The sequence below is a fragment of the Hydractinia symbiolongicarpus genome, chromosome 4, assembly GCF_029227915.1.
Source record: "Hydractinia symbiolongicarpus strain clone_291-10 chromosome 4, HSymV2.1, whole genome shotgun sequence".
Classification (NCBI taxonomy): domain Eukaryota; kingdom Metazoa; phylum Cnidaria; class Hydrozoa; order Anthoathecata; family Hydractiniidae; genus Hydractinia; species Hydractinia symbiolongicarpus.
The window spans coordinates 28,040,429-28,061,297 of NC_079878.1; the positions used below are offsets into that span (position 1 = coordinate 28,040,429).

The window sequence follows — 20,869 nt, forward strand, 5'->3', positions numbered from 1 at the left end:
CTCGATGTTCACGAAATACCCCATAAAAGTCCCCACTAACCTGTTGAACGATCCCGTAAGTGTAAATTGGACCGGTCAAGCCCTTGGATACTGGAATATACAAGTTAATTTCGCCTGTCATTGCGCTAGCACCGCCCTGGGTATATCCACCAAACACTTGAATGGCTCCGTGCCTCTCATCAAAAGTATCTTTAAATTCCACGTCTATTACCACATGCGGCGTATCCTAGCGAGAATGAAGGTACCCATGCCATACGATGCCGGCTTTTCTCAATACGAGAACCCCTACTCTACATCTGGATATGCCCAGATTTGTCGTGGATATGGTGCCGACCCTAATGCCCAATACAAGTTTAAGGCTCTCATGTCCTCGCTCACAAATGGTAGATGGTGGCCGCAAGTAGATGGTGATTGGGCCACGTTTATCATGCCTACGGGCCAAGGCCTGACATCGGAAGGTCTGACGAAGCTTAGCGAGAGTATTCGAGTTTACGTGATTTTACTACTATGGTCCCAAGCTGATGCCAAGGCATCCCTTCGGATGGTGACAATTTCACAGCGAGACAGATACTACTACAGAAATTCGAAGCCATGGTACAACGTGAGGAGAACGTAGGCCACGATATAACCGAGTTTCAAAAGGTGCTTCAATATGCCAGGACCCCAGTGAATTTTGCTGTGATGCACCACGTGTACATGCTACCATCCGATATGAACCTGCGTATTGGTAAAATTGTGGAGTATAACAACAACATCTTGATTGCGCCGGCGAGTGCGATGCTTGGCATAAGGCTAGACCTAAACAACAAACCTATTACAACACAGCCTCGGTTTTTAAAACGAGTCAGACCTGGGCAAGAAATATCGAGGGGTGACCAGTCAGGTCTAGGAGATGGAAACCCTCACTAGGACACCAAGGCCACCTTGGTTACTGCAGGAGTATTATCGATCCTAATGTACATTTGGTTGAAGAAATATTAATGCTCCGCGGGAGCACTAATATAGTTTGCCTCTCTTCCCAGCATATGCCACAACAAGAGCAGCAGCGGCAGCGATCGCCATGTATAGATGCATGGCTACATATTCGACAACTTTTGCAGCCACTCTGAAAAAGAACGAGACAGCCGTGCCAATAATCCCTGGTAGCGCCGCACCTGCTTTACCTGCCAAGCCTTTCCAGCTGTTTTTGCAAAAAACCCTTCCCTGCGGCACATCCTCCTGCGCCTGTTGCGGAACCTCCACCTGTAACTGCAAGTACGATGGTGAAAATCAGTAGACCAACAGCCTCCACGATGCTAGCTATAGTAACCCTTTGCTCCTTGAACAAAATTCTAAGCTTTTCAGCCAGAGATTTATCGCCTTCTGCGATTTTCATCAGCGTTTCCTTAATAGATTTCAGTTGGCTCTGAATGTCAGATGATAGTAAACCGTGTGCTTCTCGTACTACTTCCTTTTGATCTTGGAGTCGTTCTATATCTTCCCTAGCCTTTGCAATGTCTTCGTTCCAGATAGTTTGCTGTTCCTCTGATACTCCAGGTGTAGCTTTCTTTGTCTTAAGCCTTTTCACCTTGGCTTCTGCTTTGGCGATCTCGTTGTCGTAGAAGATCATCTTGCTTTGCAAGTGCTTCAGGTTATCCTTTAGCGTTGGAAGCTCGAGGTTGAACCCTCTTCTTTCACGCTCTGTGAAGGCTTCGCTGGCGCCAAAAGGAGTCTCTTCTATCAGGCTCTCCGTTTCATCAAGGACGTTCTCGAGCAGCGGCATCATTTCGATATCATCGGCCTTCTGTTCAACATGAACAATCTCGTTAAGGAGTTTCTGAGCTATTGCTTTACTGCCTTTGTTTGGTGTAGTATAGTCGGTAAACCCCAATTCTCGCAACCGATTTGTACCTAGCCTCCTCTGTATCTCGGCAACGCTCATCAATTCACCATTCCTTTTAGTGATCTCTATGCCATCGAAAAGAAGCTGGTTTCCTTGTGCCTCAAACTCGTTACAAAATCTCGCGATTGGCTGCCCCAGCTCCTTACCAAGGTGTTCGTAAAGATCGTCGACTTTTGATTTTAGTAGCTCTTCCCTCTGTCTTGTCGTGGTGTCTCTTTCGGAAACGGTAGGCGATTGAACCTGATCTGGCGTTATCGTGGAGCTGGCATCAGGCCTACTGAAATCCTCGTCGGGAATTTTTTCCTCTGACGTAAAGTCGTCTCCTTCGTATATTGGATTAATCGGCATTTATTTGAAACGTAAATCAGCTAATAATAGAGCATGATATTCGGAACTAAGCTCGATCCCTACGGGGAGATTAAAACAATGATGAATATGAAAGGTAAGAAGCAGCGTGTAAAAGTAAGTCATGTGCCTAGTACGATTAATCAGAACGAGGACTTATATGTTGACATCCCCAACATGGGCCAGAACGATGTAATTTTTCCAGGTAGTATCAAACTACTTTTCGATCTAGAACTTACGGGAACAAACACAAACCGCACTATCGTCAGCAATATAGGTAAATCATTGGTGCAAAATCTTCGTATCACTTTGAATGGCAACGAGGTGCAAAATATTAGCGACTACAGGGTGCTCGCTACCTACAAGGACCTATGGTTGCCCAAATTTCATCGGGAAAACAACTTGATCCTAGAGGGGATCAATCACAACGACGGTACAATACGCGCCCTACAGGTTTAAAACGACTGATCATGTAGGCACGGATGAGGAAAAAGCGATCGTCGCAGCCTATGGTAGCACCTTTTGCGTGCCCTTGGGGACAATGTTTGAATTGACACGAGATTTGCCGTTCTACCAGGCAGGATTATACGACAGGCTGCAATTCGTTATACATTTTGCATCGTACGGTGACGTTATCAAGATGGAGGTACGGTAGCTGTTGGAAATACCGCAGTTAAACCACCGGATGCCGCGTATAAGATCACTAATATCGCACTATAGTTTGACAAGATTAATAACGAGGGTATCGCGAGCGCTATGATATCACGGTATAATCGTTTTGCGCTACCCTATGAAAGGGTTCTCCGTAGTAAGGTTGTCACGATGAAAAAGGCTGACACAAGTTACAATTTGCAAATTGATACGCCTGCAAAAAGTTTGAAAGGCGTTTTACTGCTCTTTGTAGACCCTGGAAAAGTGAAGGCTTACTCGGGCGCTAACGAGGTGTTTTATAACCCAAAGATCGAAAAAATCTCGATCACTGTCGAAGGTGAGCCTAATGAGCTCTACACGCACGCGATGCTCCCGAAAGATCACCTGGAGCAGATCGTAAACTTATTCGGTAGCCACGATTCACAGGTGACGATTGGGCAGTTCTTCACAGAGAGATACGCCATGTTTGTTGATTTCTGAGCATCACCTGATCATAGTCTCCACGGTTCTGGAAGGCAATTACAGAGATTATCAGACGGTATAACATTGCATATAACAAAGAAGGCAGACGGAACAACCGGAAATATTAAATGCTACGTTTTCCTACTTCAGGATGCTCAGCTGAACATCTTAGATGGGCGTTTTCACAGTGTCGAATATTAAAATAAAGATGGCAAGCATATTAGTACTCGCGGGTGGGGCTATAATCAATGCCCTCGCGTTTAGCGGATCGAATTACTTGTTCAGTAAGCTGTCAGGCCATGGTGAGGCCGAGCGTAAAACGCATGATAAAGCAATTGAACAACAGCAAGCTGCTCAAGCACAGTGGGTAAGAGATCGGCAGGCAAAGATCGATTGGTATAACCAGCAACAAGAGCTGAAAAGACAAGCTGGAGAGAGCTTGAAGGAGCTCGATGAAGGGATGAGAGACTATTACATTGCAACGATCAAGAAGGCTCCTAAGTTATCCGACTTCTACACGCCCAGCAAACAGCAACAAGACGGTGAGCTAACGTTCATCGTTGGATCCTTAGCCTTCCTTGGTTTTGCAGTGTACAAATGGGCGTAAAATGTTTTCGACATGTAATAAACATGTCGAAAGCACATATTCCCACAGAGAAGGAAAAATTGAGCAGTATTTACTATACCTCTGAAAATCTCTGGATCGGAAACGAAGCCATTGAAAAACTTGTTGAACTTAGTGGTTTGTCTATGAAAAAGGTCAAAATCTACCTTGCCCACCAGGCCTTCTGGCAGGTTCACATTCCAGGGCCAAAGGTGGTAAAACATACTCATTACACCGTTACAGTTCCATGCCTCGTGACAATGTGTACAGCAACGTCTACAAATACATCCTCACAGGGATCGATGTAGCCTCGCGCTACAAGGTAGCTAGACACCTGCGAACGACAAAGGCTGCAGAAGTGGCCAAAATGATCGAGGACATTTACAAGGCCAGACCCTTGACGTGGCCCGAGACTGTCATGATAGATGCAGGAACCGAGTTCCTTGCAGACGTTACAAAGACCTTTAAAAAGCATAACGTCAAGATCGACAGGACGGTGACAAAGTACCATCATAGACACACTGCCTTTGTGGAAAACTTCAACAAGCAGCTCGCGAGACGTCTCTTCAAGGCTCAAGATGCTCAAGAGCTCAACGAAGAGGGTAAGGTCTCGATGATATGGGTCAAGCAACTCTACAAAATTGTCGATCAGATGAACAACACCAAAACCGCTGGAATCAAGTTGAAACCAAACGATGCAGTCAAACTTGACGAATTTCCACAAAAAGCAAGTTATAAGCCTGACAAGAAGCCTCTGGCAGAAGATGGTTTCTACCGATATTTGATGCAGCCTGGTAAAGAGCATGGAGATCAGAGAAGACGTGCAACTGACATGATTTGGTCGAAAACAACGTTCCGTTTGGACCGCATCCTCAACGAACCAGACAACCGAACGATGTACTACCTTGCAGATGGTCCAGAGCGTATGTTTGTGAAAGAAGAGCTTTTGGGGGTTCCTGAAGACACGAAGCTTCCTCCTGACTCGGTTAAAAAGTAGTAAATTTCACGAGCCATTAGTTCCCCGCTACGGAGGAACCTCTCAGTTGATACCCATAAGCGTAGTTAATGTGAACCTACGGCTTACATTAATACTTACCAACATAAAGATCCTCCTCAGAGTCAGTCAATCGGATGAAGGCGGGTATAATTATAAGAAAGTAGGGTATAGAATTGATAGCCATAGACGATTCCCTTGAAAACATTTGGCTCGCTATCAAGGTCGATGATGTCAACTAAACGTCTATCTTCAATAAGAAATTTGAGTATGTCGCCAATTTTCTCCAAGTCCGCCAGATCCGAGAGCCTTAAGTCCTTATCCTTGATAATCTCGTAGCAGAGCATGGCCCACTTGTTTCTTTTAATATTTACAATATGCAGACCCCTGCGATCCCCGATATCGTATTCGAGCACTTCATCCTCCTCCTCACAGGGAATTGTTGCCCACGGCTTTTGACCCGATGCTACCCTGTCTAGAAGCTCGTCATCATCTGGATATACAAACCCCTCGTAGTATGGTCCATTTCTAAATCTGAAATTTTCCAAACACTGTGAACAATAACCTGTAGTAGATCCTGCCTTTATGCAGAATCTCAGCACAGGTACCTGAATATCATAAAAGTTTCTAGGTTGCAAGCTCTCTACATAGGCCTCCATTTTTTTTCTTAAAGTGTTAACTATCTTTTAACACTTGAAGTGTTCACGAAAGCTTCGTCCATAGCCTTGGTGAGTAGTGTATGATATCAGGGCCTCGCCCGTCTACAAAAAAAATCCTAGATCTCGGCAAGCTCCATCAATCTCTGATGTGTATAATTACGACCTAATCGAAAGTGTTTTAGACGTTCAGGATTTATTTCGATGCATCCACGCTCTCGGAGCCAGTTGTAATGTACAATGGCATTTGGAGTTTCTGCAAGAACGACGAGTTGACCGTTGGGATGATCTGTTAACTTGTTGCGAATCTTTTGCGCTACATAGCCCTGTTGCCCACATATAGCGGCATAAAGATATTCACCGTTGTTATTCTTTTGGATTATAACCATCCCATTATCCTTTTGAGGATCTTGCGCACATGGAACATGTCGCTGTCGTAGTTCTATGATTACTAGCTCTTGTGCGGCTACCGTTCGATCCTTGTACTCCAAGTCGTTGTTGCGCAGAACCAGCGCCGCTTCCTTTTCTTTAACAACCCAATCCAAAAATGGTTCTGCTTCAGGTCTACCACACCTCAAGAGGAAGCAATAAAGGCCTGGCTCTGTCAGCAAAACTGTGTTTGGGTGGACAGATCTGTCCACCTCATCGAGCTCAGCAACAACAGCGTCGCCAAGCCGTATTTTGTACTTGTCGGGAACAAGTCTCTGAAGGGCTTTTACTCCCGCCTCCCGCTTATAGCCGGCGGCTCTCCAAACATTGGAGGCAACGATGCATTCACCTTTATAATGAACAAAGAATGATCGGACTTGCTTTCCTTCGAAAAAATCAACCACAAGAGACATCTTTCTTATACACGCCAAGGCTCAACCACAATTTTTTTGTGATTCACAAAAAATTACTGGATCCAATAATGAGCACCAGGCTAAGGAAGCCATGGATATTTTTGTAGCCTCGTGAAGCTACAAAAGAGTCTCGCTAGTCTTCGAGCGCAGGCACTCCCAGGTCATACAAATCGTCGCGAGTAAGATTGATGAGTCGAAAGTGGCATTGATACCGTTTTACGTGTCCTTCCTCTTTGAATCGATTGAACGCGTGCATCGCGTTGGGATTATCGATGACCACAATCTCTTCACAGTTTGGATAGTTGTCCCTGAGTCCTCTCCTTTTGGTGGAGATTTTCCGTCTTTAAACACGTGCACAGTAGTAGGGAAGACGATGGCATTGATCATCGTCTGGTGCAGTATGCTTGCCATAAATCATGATCGCGTTGTATTTTCGAGGATCTTGCGCACCTGGAACATGTCGCTGTCGTAGCTCTGTGATTTCTTGCGCTTGTACTGCAAGTTGTCTATCTTTTTCTTTAATATCTTCATCAAGGATCGCAATGGCTACGTCTTTTTCATCGATAGCTTGCCGTTGCTCTCGTACTTCATCTTGCAGCTTTTCTATACCTTTTAGCGCTAGCCACTTGGTAAGCCCGATGGCTTTAGGTTTTCTAGAACGGTCTGCAATCTCAAGAGCTCCACCTAGTGTCACAAACATATCGTGAGGATTAGCATGTTTTGGTCCTTGAAAGGTTTGCTCTAAAAACAACCCTTTCATATCACGACGAGGCGTTGTTTTCACGTTTCTGTAAGTCGTCGCAATGTCAGGGATTCCTAAAAATCTACCAAGATCAGCACGTTTAAAACGCGGCTGCGAGTGCTCGTCATACAAGGTTTCGATCGCTCCAGCAGGCACGGCGTTGCACAGACCAAGTTGAGAATACATCTTTCTTATACACGCCAAGGCTCAACTAGGAATCAGTTTTCTAGTAGAGCCAAGTTTTGCTCGAAATTATCCCATACCTTCACCAAAGACTTGCAGACCATTGTGTCAAGTAACGATGGTCTCTCTTCAAACCTTTTAACAACCTGAATGTAATGGCGCCTGTCGCGTTTGTGGAACGAACTAAGTAAAACTGAAAAGAGGCTCAACCCACCCTCCACAAGTACGGGAGAAATAACTAGCCTACACAAACTTCCGTTCCCATCTTCGAATGGGTGGATGTTAATCAAGTCTATAAACAACCTCACTGCGTTCCATATCGGATCATCAGTCTCTGTAGAGTAGTATCGATCCAGGGCGTCTGTCACTAACCTTGGAATTGCAGAAACAGGGGCAAATTCGTGATAAACAGCGTTAGTCGTCCTGTATTTCCCTGTCAGCACGGGTTTGCCGCTTTTTTCTCCGCGCATCATGATCTCAAGGACAGTCTGGATTTTGTCAGGCATGAGGCGCCCGCAGCCCTTCATCCAGTTTAGAGCGAGCATAAAGTTTATCATCTGCCTTTTGAAACTTTTCGACTTGTCGTCAAGATGTGCGTCTTCAGGATCTTTCATCAGGTTCCAAGTCTCAGTTGCTGAAAAGTTCACCTCCCCTTCGGATGTGTAGGTTCCGTACGTAAACAGGACTTTCCACCTTTTTAAAACTCTTCTACGTATGCGTCGCAGTCTTTCTCAAAACATTTTGGTACTCGTCTTCGTCTGCCATCCAATGCTGCCTTTTCAATTTTTCCATTTTGTTAAATGTCTGGCACCAAGGCTCAACTAGGGATTTTGTGATTCGCAAAATGTCACAGAATTACTGGATCCAATAATGAACACCAAGCTGAGGAAGCCATGGATATTTTTCGCATAACTCTTCAATATCCCGAGTCGTGTTTACCAGTTTGCTGACATCGTTATTATTCACTGCATTTATCAGTCTGCTGTGGGGTCTCAAAAGAGCTTGATACACAGCTTTAATTACTCTCCCATTAACCATCTTTTCTTGTATGTCAAGAGTCTAACCAATAATCTTGTAACTTCTAGGATGCTCCAGTCTTATGTAGAGACATGCGTGCTTGGACTTTTTCAATTCAGTCTTGATAGTCTCCCAGTCTTCGATCATATTGGTCTCTTCGTCTACCATTTTAATGTCGCTCCTTTCCGAGGGGTACCACATGAATAGCTGCTTTTTTTGCCTTCGAAGGTTCTTCGGGATGGCCGTGTAGCTTTGAGTGAGTAACCAGAGACTGTGTTTGCGATCTCTACCGCTGATGGCAAGCTCAAGCAGGGATTGACGAGATAGGTCTTGTTCCAGCGGAGAGTAGGGCAGAGAATGACAATGTTGCAGAAACAGTGCCTGTACTCGTTCTCAAGGAGGTCGAGCACTCGTTGGGTCTTGCCACAACTTGTAGGCCCGGTGAAGATTGTCGTATGCGGGTCTTTGATAATGTTCATATTTTATTCAAAGCTAGACTTTCGGAGGCATTAGGGAACGCTTATACCACTTTTGTTTTATGGCATAATCGTCGAATAATATTGCTCCTGTCATATATCCAGCGAGCTTCAATCCGTCCTCCATGTCCATTTTGGCCCCCGGCCTAGAAACTCCCAGAGCCTTTTTCGCGCCTATCGCCAAGACAATAGTATAGGTTACTAATCTGACGGCTTCCCACAAGCCGTCAACGACTTCTTTCTCATAATCCTCTTTGCTGCTCATTTATTATAGGTTATCGCATCTTAAAAATTTTAATTTTCGAAGGCTTTTGCTGCTGAGACGGTCCTTCTGCTGGCGCACGTGCGGAGACGCTAGGCGTTTCAGCAGGCTTCTTACGTATGTAATAGACTGCCACGCAAGCGGCAAATACGGTAATACCTCCAGCGCCATAGAGATATGCACTGAACTTGTGAGGAGATGCGACACGTTCCTGACCCTCTTGCGAAGTACTTTTGCCCACGTTCTTCTGTAAGTCAGCCTTGTTCTTGCGGTTCCATTCAGCAAGTCTCTTGCCAGCAGCAACACGACCCTCATTCTTCTTGGTTATGACTTGGTTAGATTCATTCATTTATTTGTAAGTCGTGAGACGTAGAAAAATCTTTTTTTTACATCAAGAAGGCTTCTCTGCGCAACTTGGTTCTATTTCATCCGGAAAAAGCGGCACATCTTCTCGCAGTTTGATTTGCGCTTGACGCTCCTCGGCAATTTCGCTAAGTTTTTTCCACACCAGATGGTTGAAAACTGTGCAAAACAGAGAGACGGGAGCGAGCCACAGCCCGCACTTTTCATACATGTATGACCCTGCAACTTCCATCGGAGAGTTCGCTGTGAACGATGGCAATTTCTCCGTTACATTACCAATCAACTCTGAAGTCGAGTTTTGAATCAGAAAGTTTGCGTTTATATCGCTCATCATGGTCTGAAAATTGTCAACACCTGACATTTTCGACAGCAAGTCTTTTGCTGCAGAATTTTGCGCTTGTGCCTCGAGCTTCTTCAAGAGGTTGTCAAGTTGTTTCTCTGTCGCTTTATCCAGCAACTCAGGCGTCCACTCCTATTTTCCCAGAGAGTTGACGAGACTCAAGTTTTGCTTGACTTTTTCCCGCTTTCTCATTGCTGGTGTGTCTAAGACGTCTAAAATTTCATTCAGTTCTGACATAACTTTTATTAGAGAGGAAAACTTGCAGTAGACGTACAAAAAACTTACGTACAACATTACCAACAAGAGTTCAAGTATCATTTTTATAAATGCATTTTCGTGATCAAGACCATGCTGAATGCAAACGTTTGAAACAGAAAATTTTGACATTTTGAAAACACTGAGACTATGTGTGTGAGATGCAAATAAATTTTTGAAGCATCCCGCGAGACTCAAAACATCCATGGTTTAACATGGTCGGGATGCCACACTCTGGTGAGCAATTCTTGCTTGCAAACCACTCCAGGACTGCTCCATGTGCAAAGGTGAACCCACCTTGAGCTTGAAGTCGCTTGTCATCATCAACACTCAGCGCAATTTTGTTCAGCTTTTCGGTGAAAATCTCGTGTTTTCGACTGGTAAATCTCAGTTGCGTGCGATACAAATTTTGACAGGTCTGCAGGCTGTTCAAATAGTCTGCGAACGTGATCTGTTTCTTGACGACACACTTTTTTGTACCTTTTGCCTTTTTTGTCTCGTGTCCTTCGAGTGTCTTGCACGCATACATTTTTGACCTCAATGCAACAAATTCGATCATGATTTTGCCTCCAAGTTCATCCTTCATTAAGCACAATTTTTTCTTGTTTTTGCCAATAGGCAAGGGACGTTTGTCTTCGGGACTGTAATTCGATGTGTCAAACCTTGATTCAACGTCACCTGCAATATCTTTATAGACATCGTCTGTTCTGATGTGGTAGACGAAACTATCTGTGTCCATGTAGCAAAGCTCTGCGCCTGCACCAAATTTCGGCTTGATGTAGTCGTAGTGAAACTCATACATCGTGAGTTTGCTCAAGTCCAAGATGGAGAGGCCGAGGTAGACAGGTTTGTTCATGACGATTTTCACTTTGTTCATTTCCATTGCCACAAATGTCTTGTCAAATCTTGATGTGCTGTGATAGTTTGGAGCTGATGCGAGCTTCTTGCGCCTCCATTCCGTTGTCACCATTTTGATGTCACGGTCCTTGCGAACGTTCTCCATGGTCTTACCAAACACGCTATTATTCATCAGCTTAAAAAAGTCTTTCTCAAAGTCATTTTTGGCATCCTTTCGCAGCTTTGTGTTCATGTCAATGTAGGGTTTCAGTCAAGCACTTTACTTGAACTCAATGACTCGGTGCACCTCGGTGAGAACCAATCCATGCTGCAGTGCCTGCTGCAATTTTCGAATGTGCAGCACGTATTTTTCCTTATCAAACACATTGCACGTCAACTTTTCACAGTTGTTGTTCAGACGCATCTTTTCAGGCAAGAATGGAAGGTCGTTGTGGAGTTTGTGCAGCTTTTTCGGGTAGTGGACATCCACTTCAAGAAAATAGCCATCATCTCCATTTCTTTAATTTTCTATAAAAGCTTGAGTAAAATTTTCGAGGTCTTCACGCCACTTAAAGCCGTGTGTTGGCAGCTTTTGTGACATGGCACCTCCGTACAGATTGTTGGCATCGATGTACAGCAGATACGAGATCAACAGGTTGACATCAAACAATTCCCCCATGTACGGATTGTTCGCCTTAGCATGGCGCTTGATTGCTTGGCAAATACCACCTCTGAGCCCCTTTTCAACCATCAGTAGCATGTCGATGTCTGGGAGAAGCTCGAGCACTTGAGCAGTCACTTTTAGAGCTGCTGGCCATGCGAGGCCTGGAGCAGTGTAAAAATACGCTGGATTAAGCTCGTAGATGTTTTGAAAAATGTCTCGAAAATTTTCAAAAACGTCTGCTAAAAGAAGCGTGTCGCTCATCACGTAGAGATCGTGGTACTCTCTAAGGTTTTTGATGTTGAAAGTCTTCCACACCTTTTGAGCATGCTTGTAGTCGTTTTCGGTGATGTTTTCAAGGTTCAAGCTGCTGTAAAATTGTCCTTTTGGAGGACGTGCTGTCTCTTCAAAACGCTCCCACGCATCCATGTATTCGTAGGGGTAAACACCCTTACGCAGCAAAAGTCTAAAGTGCTCGTCATTGCCCTTTGCATACTTGAATGTGTTGGAAAATTTCTTCTTCATGGAATGCTCATTCAGTTCCACCGTCTTGTAAGAGCAGTAACAGGTTTGGCACTTGAATTGCGCCTTGTACTCTGAGTCAATCTCGATGAGTTCCATGTTTGATTTGCAGTCGTTGCAGCTGACACTTTCACTGTTGATTCGAGCACAAGGCTTGACAGTGAGCTTTGCATGAACCTGCAGCTGTCGATGAACTTGATTTTGCAGGTCGTGCTGATTTCCACTTCTTTCATTTGGTTGGTTTTCTTATTCTTCTTCATCTGCTTTAGCGGTTCGCCGTCTTTTCCTTGAAATGTGACGGATTGCTTGATGGAGAAGCTGATGTATTTTTCGCTGTTTTCACCCAGACATTCAAACTCGTGGCTTTTGAATTCCCTGGCCAGTTGCTTGATGATGATGTGATCGTCATACCGTGAGCGATTGTGCATGACCACCGGAATCTCGTTGGGGATGCGATATTTTAGGTTGCACGAACTGTGTGCAGCTCCTCGATACTGACCAGTGTAGTGACAGTGATCTCGAACTTTGCGCATTGTGATGTCTTTGTTGTTCTTCTTGAAAAGCCCATTGCAAATGAAGCATCTTTTTGTAGACTTGTGGGCTTCTTTCTCTTCGTGTGTCAACGGGATCATATTCTTCTGTGGATGTCTGATAGCTCTATTGACTTGATCTCTCAGTCCCTTTCAAAACCTTTCCATGCAGTCTTTTCCACGAGAGCAGTCGGATGATTCTTCAACTTCTCCATGTGCAAATTTGGTTATGAAGGCATATCCTGAAGCCACATGCTTGCTGACGACTCTGGTGTGTGATTTTCTGGGTCTCCATCACAACCTTGAACAGGTTTCAAGATACATTCTGTGTCTGCATAGATGACAAATTGCATTCTGAGCGATTTTTGCCCATCTTCGTGTTTGAGGACTGTTCCTTCTTTAGGCATGACAATCTCGCAAAAATCACGGTCCATGCACACTTTCATGTGATTGTCTCGTGTCTCTTGACTGCGGAATCCGTGCATGCAGTTTCGACAGTAGTGATCACCTCGATGTCTAGATGATAAACCGCGCATGAGCGCAGAGTATCTTTTAATGGCAACGTAGTGCTTTTTATTGCCTTCTTGAAGGATTAGCACATCTGCCACCTTTTTACGTGTCGTGTTGTGTTTCGAAACATATGCCTATCTGACCTGAAAATCTTCTTCAGAAAAGTAGACATTCAACGCCACGTTGGGGTTTTGCCTTTCAAAATTTTTCCAGTGTGTGCTTGGAGCTGGGAACTTGATGCCACTCCAATTGTACTGTTCAACAACCGGTTCGAGCTTTGCGATGCGTTGAGGATCGTTTTTGATTTCGTTGTGGTGCAGTGCTGCAATGACGGCCCATTTGAAGCACTGCTCGTCTTCATTTTTGGGATTGATGATGCAGTGCTCTTTTTGCAGCCATTCGGGTGTCTTGGACCATGATCTACCTCTCATAAGGTCAATCATGTGGCAGTGATACGTCATTTCCGTGATTCGCTTGAAGATGTAGTCGCTTTTTGAGTTTTTCCGATGTCATTTCAAAGTGTTTTTGCAGGCTTTTATACATCTCTTCGATCAATTCTTCGATGTCACTTCCTTCCATAATTGTGACAGCTTCACTCCATATTGGTTTTGTGAACTTGTCAGAAGGATTTTCCTTGTGCACAAACTCCACCACGAGATTCAATTGAATCTTCCAATTCTGTCTAGTGTTTTGCAAGTCTGTGATGACTTTCTCCATCGATAATTACCATCAAATCCACCTTCCGTTTCAACAGCACTGTGATCCACTTCTTCCACTTGTTCTACTTCCACAGCAGCGTCTTCGACAGTCTTCCTCAAGGCTTGACCGTAACCAAGCCTCTCCTTAGCCTTGTGGTATAATAAAGAAGCAGTTTCACGCACACTCTGCAGTCTCTCTGCGAGTGCATCGCGTGTTGCTGCCACTGGTGCAGATACAGCCTCATAGAGACTGTTAATCATGCTTCTCAAGTAAGAACTCATTTTATTATATATTGGAAAACTTTCTAACGCACTGGACTTTTTTTTTTATGTTGTGCCCCAACCAGGGTGATAACATTGCGTTCGTACGAGAGTGCTGCAGCACAGCGGTAATTGCCTGCGGTATTGACCCTTTGCGTAGAGGATCAATATAGCGAAGAAACAGTGCTGCGCTAGACCCTTGAAATTAGGGTTTGACTCAAAAAACGGTGAGTGCGCCAGAGGATCAATATAGCGAGGAAACAGTGCTGCGCTAGACCCTTGAAATTAGGGTTTTGAGTGAAAAACGGCGATAAGCCGAAAGTGCGCTAGAGAGCTCCACTTTCATTGTGTATCGCTTTTAACAGTGAAACGATTGACTGTGGGACTTAATTGAACTGATTCTGGACTGTGACCTTATAAATGTGATAATTGAGCGAATTGGATTCCAAGGAAAAACATTCTTCTTAATTTGACATGATTGCTGGAATTCAGCGATTACACTGGGCGCTGTGGTAGCGCTTCATTTAAAAATTTAGATAAATAAGCCGTTTTTTACTGTAGCACCAATCCTAGCCGTTATCGCGCGCTTAATAATAAGGAAAAGTTTCAAAAACTACATTTCATTGACTTTCTAACAGTATCAATCCGTTTGAGTTACAACGGTTACGTCACAAATCCGTACCAACATGTATTTAGCGACATTTTCTGATTTTACTAGCTTGCATCGCTTTTAACAGTGAAACGATTGACTATGGGACTTAATTGAAATGATTTTGGACTTAGAACTTATAAATGTGATAAATGAGCCAATGGGACTCCAGGAAATAACATTATTCTTAATTTGACGTGATTGCCGGAACTCAGCGATTACACTGGGCGCTGTGGTAGCGCTTCATTTAAAAATTTAGATAAATAAGTCATTTTTTACTGGGGGACCAATCCTAGCCATCATCGCGCGCTGAAGAAATAGAGACAGTTTTAAAAACTACATTTCAATGAATTTCTAACGGCATCAGTCCGTTTGAGTTACAACGGTTGGGTGACATTTTCGTACCAACATGTGTTTAGCAATATTTGGCTGATATTACTAGGTTGCATCGCTTTAAACAGTGAAACGATTGACTGTGGGACTCAATTGAACTGATTTTGGACTGTGAACATATAAATGTGATAAATGAGACAATTGGACTCCTAGGAAAAACATTCTTCTTAATTTGACATGATTGATGAAACTCAGCGATTATACTCGTCGCAGTGGTAGCGCTGCATTTAAAAATTTAGATAAATAAGCCGTTTTTTACTGTAGCACCAATCCTAGCCGTTATCGCGCGCTTAATAAATAGGAACAGTTTCAAAAACTACATTTCATTGACTTTCTAACAGTATCAATCCGTTTGAGTTACAACGGTTGCGTCGCAAATCCGTACCAACATGTATTTTGCGATATTTTTCTGATTTTACTAGCTTGCATCGCTTTTAACAGTGAAACGATTGACTGTTGGACTTAATTGGAATGGTTTTGGACTTTGAACTTATAAATGTGATAAATGAGCCAATGGAACTCCAAGAAATAACATTATTCTTAATTTGACGTGATTGCCGGAACTCAGCGATTACACTGGGCGCTGTGGTAGCGCTTCATTTAAAAATTTAGATAAATACGTCAATTGGTACTGCGGGACCAATCCCATCCGTTATTGCGCGCTTAAGAAATAGCGACAGTTTCAAAAACTACATTTCAATGACTTTCTAACGGGGTCAGTCCGTTTGAGTTACAACAGTTGGGTCACATAATCGTACTAACATGTATTTAGCGATATTTTTCTGATATTACTAGGTTGCATCGCTTTTAAAATGAAACGATTGACTGTGGGACTTAATTGAAATGATATTGGATTTTGACCTTATAAATGTGATAAATGAAACAATTGAAGCCCAAGAAATAACATTCTTTTTAATTTGACATGATTGCTTGAACTCAGCAGTTACACTGGGCGCTGTGGCAGCGCTCTATTTAAAAATTTAGATAAAAAAGTCAATTTTGAACTGTGGGACCCATGCTACCCGTTAAAGCGGGCTGAAGAAGTAGAGACACTTTTAAAAACCACATTTCATTGACTTTCTAGCGGTATATATCCGTTTGAGCAACAACGGTTCCGTCACATGTTCGTACCAACATGTAGTTAACGATTTTGTTCCCTTATTACTTCGCTGCACTTGTTTTAACAGTAAAACGATTGACTGTAGGACTTAATTGAACTGATTTTGGACTTTGACCTTATAAATGTGATAAATGAGCGAATTTGACTCAAAGAAATAGCATTCTCCTTATCTCGACATGATTGCTGGAACTCAGCGCCTTTACTGGGCGCTGTGTTAGCGCTTCATGTAAAAATTTAGATTAATAAGAATTTTTTTACTGTGGGACCAATCCTAGCCGTTATGGCGTGCTTAATAAAGAGGAACAGTTAAAATCTACATTTCATTGACTTTCTAACAGTGTCACAAATACGTACGAACATGTATTTAGAGATATTTCTCTGATATTAATAGGTTGTATCGCTTTTAACAGTGAAACGATTAACTGGGGGATTAAATTGAAATGATTTTCGACTTTGAACTTATAAATGTGATAAATGGGCCAATTGGACTCCCAGAAATAACATTTTTCTTAACTCGACATGATTGCCGGAACTCAGGGTTACACTGGGCCCTGTCCTAGCGTTTCATTTAAAAGTTTAGATAAATAAGTCATTTTTCACTGTGGGACCAATCCTAGCCGTTAGCGAGCGCTGAAGAAATAGAGACAGTTTTAAAAACTAGATTTCATAGACTTTCTAACGGTATCAGTCCATTTCAATTACAACGGCTGCGTCACATATCCGTACCAACATGTACGTAGCGATACCTTTCTGATATTACTAGGTTGCATCGCGTTTAACAGTGAAACGATTAACTGTGGGACTTAACTGAACTGATTCTGGACTGTGACCTTATAAATGTGATAAATGTGACAATTGGACTCCTAGGAAAAACATTCCTCCTAATTTGACATGATTGCTATAACTCAGCGATTATACTCTTCGCAGTGGTAGCGCTACATTTAAAAATTTAGATAAATAAGCCGTTTTTTACTGTGGGACCAATCCTAGCCGTTATCGCGCGCTTCATAAATTGGAACAGTTTCAAAAACTACATTTCAATGACTTTCTAACAGTATCAATCCGTTTGAGTTACAACGGTTGCGTCACATATTCGTGGGAACATGTATTTAGTGATACTGTTCCGATAATACTAAGTTGTATCGCTTTTAACAGTGAAACGATTGACCGTGGGACTTAACTGAACTGACTCTGGATTGTGACCTGATAAATGTGATAAATGAGACAATTGGACTCCAAGAAATAACATTCCTCTTAATTTGACATGATTGCTGGAATTCAACGATTACAATATGTGCTGTGGTAGCGCTTCATTTAAAAATTTAGATAAGTAAGTCATATTTACTGTTGGACTAATCCTGGCCGTTAGCACGCGCTGAATATATAGGAAGAGTTTCAAAAACTACATCTCATTGACTTTCTACGGGTATACGTCCGTTTCAATTACAACGGTCGCGTCACATTTTCATACCAACATGTATTTAGCAATATTATTCTGATATTACTAGGTTTCATCGCTTTTAACAGTGAAACGATTAATTGGGGGACTTAATTGAAATAATTTTGGACTTTGAACTTATAAATGTGATAAATGGGCCAATTGGACACCCAGAAATAACATTTTTTTTAACTCGACATGATTGCCGGAACTCAGGGATTACACTGGGCCCAGTGGTAGCGCTTCATTTAAAAGTTTAGATAAATAAGTCATTTTTCAATTTGGGACCAATCCTAGCCGTTAGCGCACGCTAAAGAATTAGAGACAGTTTCAAAAACTTAATTTCATAGACTTTCTGACGATATCAGTCCGTTTCAATTACAACGGTTGCGTCACTTATCCGTACCAACACGTACTTAGCGATTATTTTCTGATATTACTAGGTTGCATTGCTTTTAACAGTGAAACGATTGATTGTGAGACTTAACTATACTAATTCTGGACTGTGACCTTATAAATGTGATAAATGAGACAATTGGACTCCTAGGAAAAGCATTCCTCTTAATTTGACATGATTTCTAGAACTCAGCGATTATACTCGTCGCAGTGGTAGCGCTTCATTTAAAAATTTAGATAAATGAGCTGTTTTTTACTGTGGCACCAATCCAAGCCGTTATCGCGCGTTTAGTAAATAGGAACAGTTTCAACAACTACATTTCATTGACTTTCTAACGGTATCAATCTGTTTGAGTTACAACGGTTGCGTCACAAATCCGTACCAACATGTATTTAGCGATATTTTTCTGACTTTACTAGTTTGCATTGCTTTTAACAGTGAAACGATTGACTGTGGGACTTAATTAAACTAACTCTGGACTGTGACCTGATAAATGTGATAAATGAGACAATTGGACTCCAAGAAATAACATTCCTCTTAATTTGACATGATTGCTGGAATTCAACGATTACAATAGGCGCTGTGGTAGCGCTTCATTTAAAAATTTAAATAAATAAATCATTCTTTACTGTGGGACCAATCGTAGCCGTTAGCGCGCGCTGCGGAAACAGAGACAGTTTCAACAACTACATTTCATTGACTTTCTAACGGTATCAATTTGTTTGAGTTACAACGGTTGCGTCACAAATCCGTACCAACATGTATTTAGCGATATTTTTCTGACTTTACTAGTTTGCATTGCTTTTAACAGTGAAACGATTGACTGTGGGACTTAATTAAACTAACTCTGGACTGTGACCTGATAAATGTGATAAATGAGACAATTGGACTCCAAGAAATAACATTCCTCTTAATTTGACATGATTGCTGGAATTCAACGATTACAATAGGCGCTGTGGTAGCGCTTCATTTAAAAATTTAAATAAATAAATCATTCTTTACTGTGGGACCAATCGTAGCCGTTAGCGCGCGCTGCGGAAACAGAGACAGTTTCAAAAACTACATTTCATTGACTTTCTAACGGTATCAGTCCGTTTTAATTACAACGGTTGCGTCACATACTCGTTCCAACATGTATTTACCGATATTTTTCTGATATTACTACGTTGAATCGCTTTTAACAGTGAAACGATTGACTGTGGGACTTAATTGAACTAACTCTGGACTGTGACCAAATAAATTTGATAAATGAGACAATTGGACTCCAAGAAATAACATTTCTCTTAATTTGACATGATTGCTGGAATTCAACGGTTACAATAAGCGTTGTGGTAGCGCTTGATTTAAAAATTTAGATAAATAAGTCATATTTACTATTGGACCAATCCTGGCCGTTAGCACGCGCTGAATATATAGGAAGAGTTTAAAAACTACATCTCATTGATTTTCTAGCGGTATCAATCCGTTTGAGTTACAACGGTTGCGTCACAATACGGCAACCAAGATGGCGGAAGGCACGATTATTAACAGAGAAATTTACGAACGAAATGATGAAATAAAATTGCAATTTAGCGGCAGAGAGCTGTGTGAAGGTTTGTTGGAAGATATAAACAATACTCTAAATGTAACAGTGGACGATTTTAAGTCACCAAGCATCATATCAACGAAAAAAATATTTGTAAAGAGACCCAACATAGAGAAAAAGATTGATACGACTGGTGAAGACGAAATTTTTAAAGATCCTGGAATTACAAATTTTCAATCTGCGTTTATATCCCATCTACTATCGGAGATTGAATTTATGAGGCAACAGCTAACGCAGAAAGATAGAGTAATCGAACATCTAATTGGGAAGCAGAATTTCCAGGGCGAATCTCAAAAAAAAATATTTTGAAACGTAACAACATCTCTCATACATTTCAATGTAACCATGGCAACGAACAAAACTTACAAAAAACTTAGAATCAAATTCGGTTAATTCTCAAGACAATATACCACTTCAAACGCATAACAAAGGTAACCATACAAGTGACAATAAAATTAATAATTACAACAAAAATAAAACTAAAACTGTTTATTGTCAATAATGATCAACGTAAAATGGAGAATTCCTCAGTAATTGAAAAAACACGAGTGGTAGTAATAGGCGATTCCATTATTAAAGATTTGGCACCGAGAGGGATATCACAAACTGATACGGTTGAGGTTAGATGTCATCCTGGCGCTACTACGGAAGATATTATCGATCACGTAAAACCAACAGTGCGAAAAAAACCAAATGTTGTGATTCTCCATACTGGAACGAACGATATCACGAACAATATAAATACCAAAAAAAAAACTGAAAGCAGTAGTAAATACAATACGTGAAATTGATGTAAATCACGAAATTCAACTTATGATTTCTGGCATTGTAGTTAGAAGAGATGGTAATCATAGCGAGCTTATTAACAAAAGGAATGAATGGTTGGAAAATTACTGTGGTAGCACGGGTATGATATTTATTAATAACTCTAACATTGATGAAAGAGGGTTAAACTTAAGTAAACTTCATTTAAACAAAACTGGGTCATCAATTTTAGCAAATAATATTATAATAGGTTTAAATCAATTATGATTAGAAAGTTTCAATGATACTGCTAACCGTCTTGAATCTGAAGAGCTGAGCACTACTAATTCAAGCAAAAATGTTTTCAAAGTCTTGAAGGGTAGGCGTCTTAAGAATCACAAGAATATTATTTTCACTTATCTGAACATAAATTCTATCCGTAATAAATTT

General features: G+C 41.9%; 2 protein-coding genes across 2 annotated transcripts; both read right to left on the bottom strand.

Annotated features, from left to right (window-relative positions):
• Positions 1-7,396: 7,396 nt before the first annotated feature.
• Positions 7,397-8,399, bottom strand: LOC130642406 (protein adenylyltransferase fic-1-like). Its single transcript, XM_057449491.1, has 2 exons — positions 8,221-8,399; positions 7,397-8,069 (listed from the first exon to the last, which is right to left on the bottom strand). The coding sequence occupies exons 1-2, from the start codon at positions 8,397-8,399 to the stop codon at positions 7,397-7,399; spliced, it is 852 nt and encodes a 283-aa protein (XP_057305474.1).
• Positions 8,400-10,222: 1,823 nt separating this feature from the next.
• Positions 10,223-11,164, bottom strand: LOC130642407 (uncharacterized). Its single transcript, XM_057449492.1, has one exon. It carries the CDS (start codon positions 11,162-11,164, stop codon positions 10,223-10,225), a length of 942 nt encoding a protein of 313 aa, XP_057305475.1.
• Positions 11,165-20,869: the final 9,705 nt, after the last annotated feature.

Bases quoted from the DNA above. Each gene is read 5' to 3' on its own strand.
- LOC130642407 (XM_057449492.1), bottom strand. From the start codon at position 11,164: ATGAACACAAAGCTGCGAAAGGATGCCAAAAATGACTTTGAGAAAGAC.
- LOC130642406 (XM_057449491.1), bottom strand. From the start codon at position 8,399: ATGGTTAATGGGAGAGTAATTAAAGCTGTGTATCAAGCTCTTTTGAGA. The intron at 8,070-8,220 runs GTAATTCTGTGA...ACGCATACGTAG, and splicing joins GGTGTTCATTATTGGATCCA to AAGAGTTTTAAAAAGGTGGA.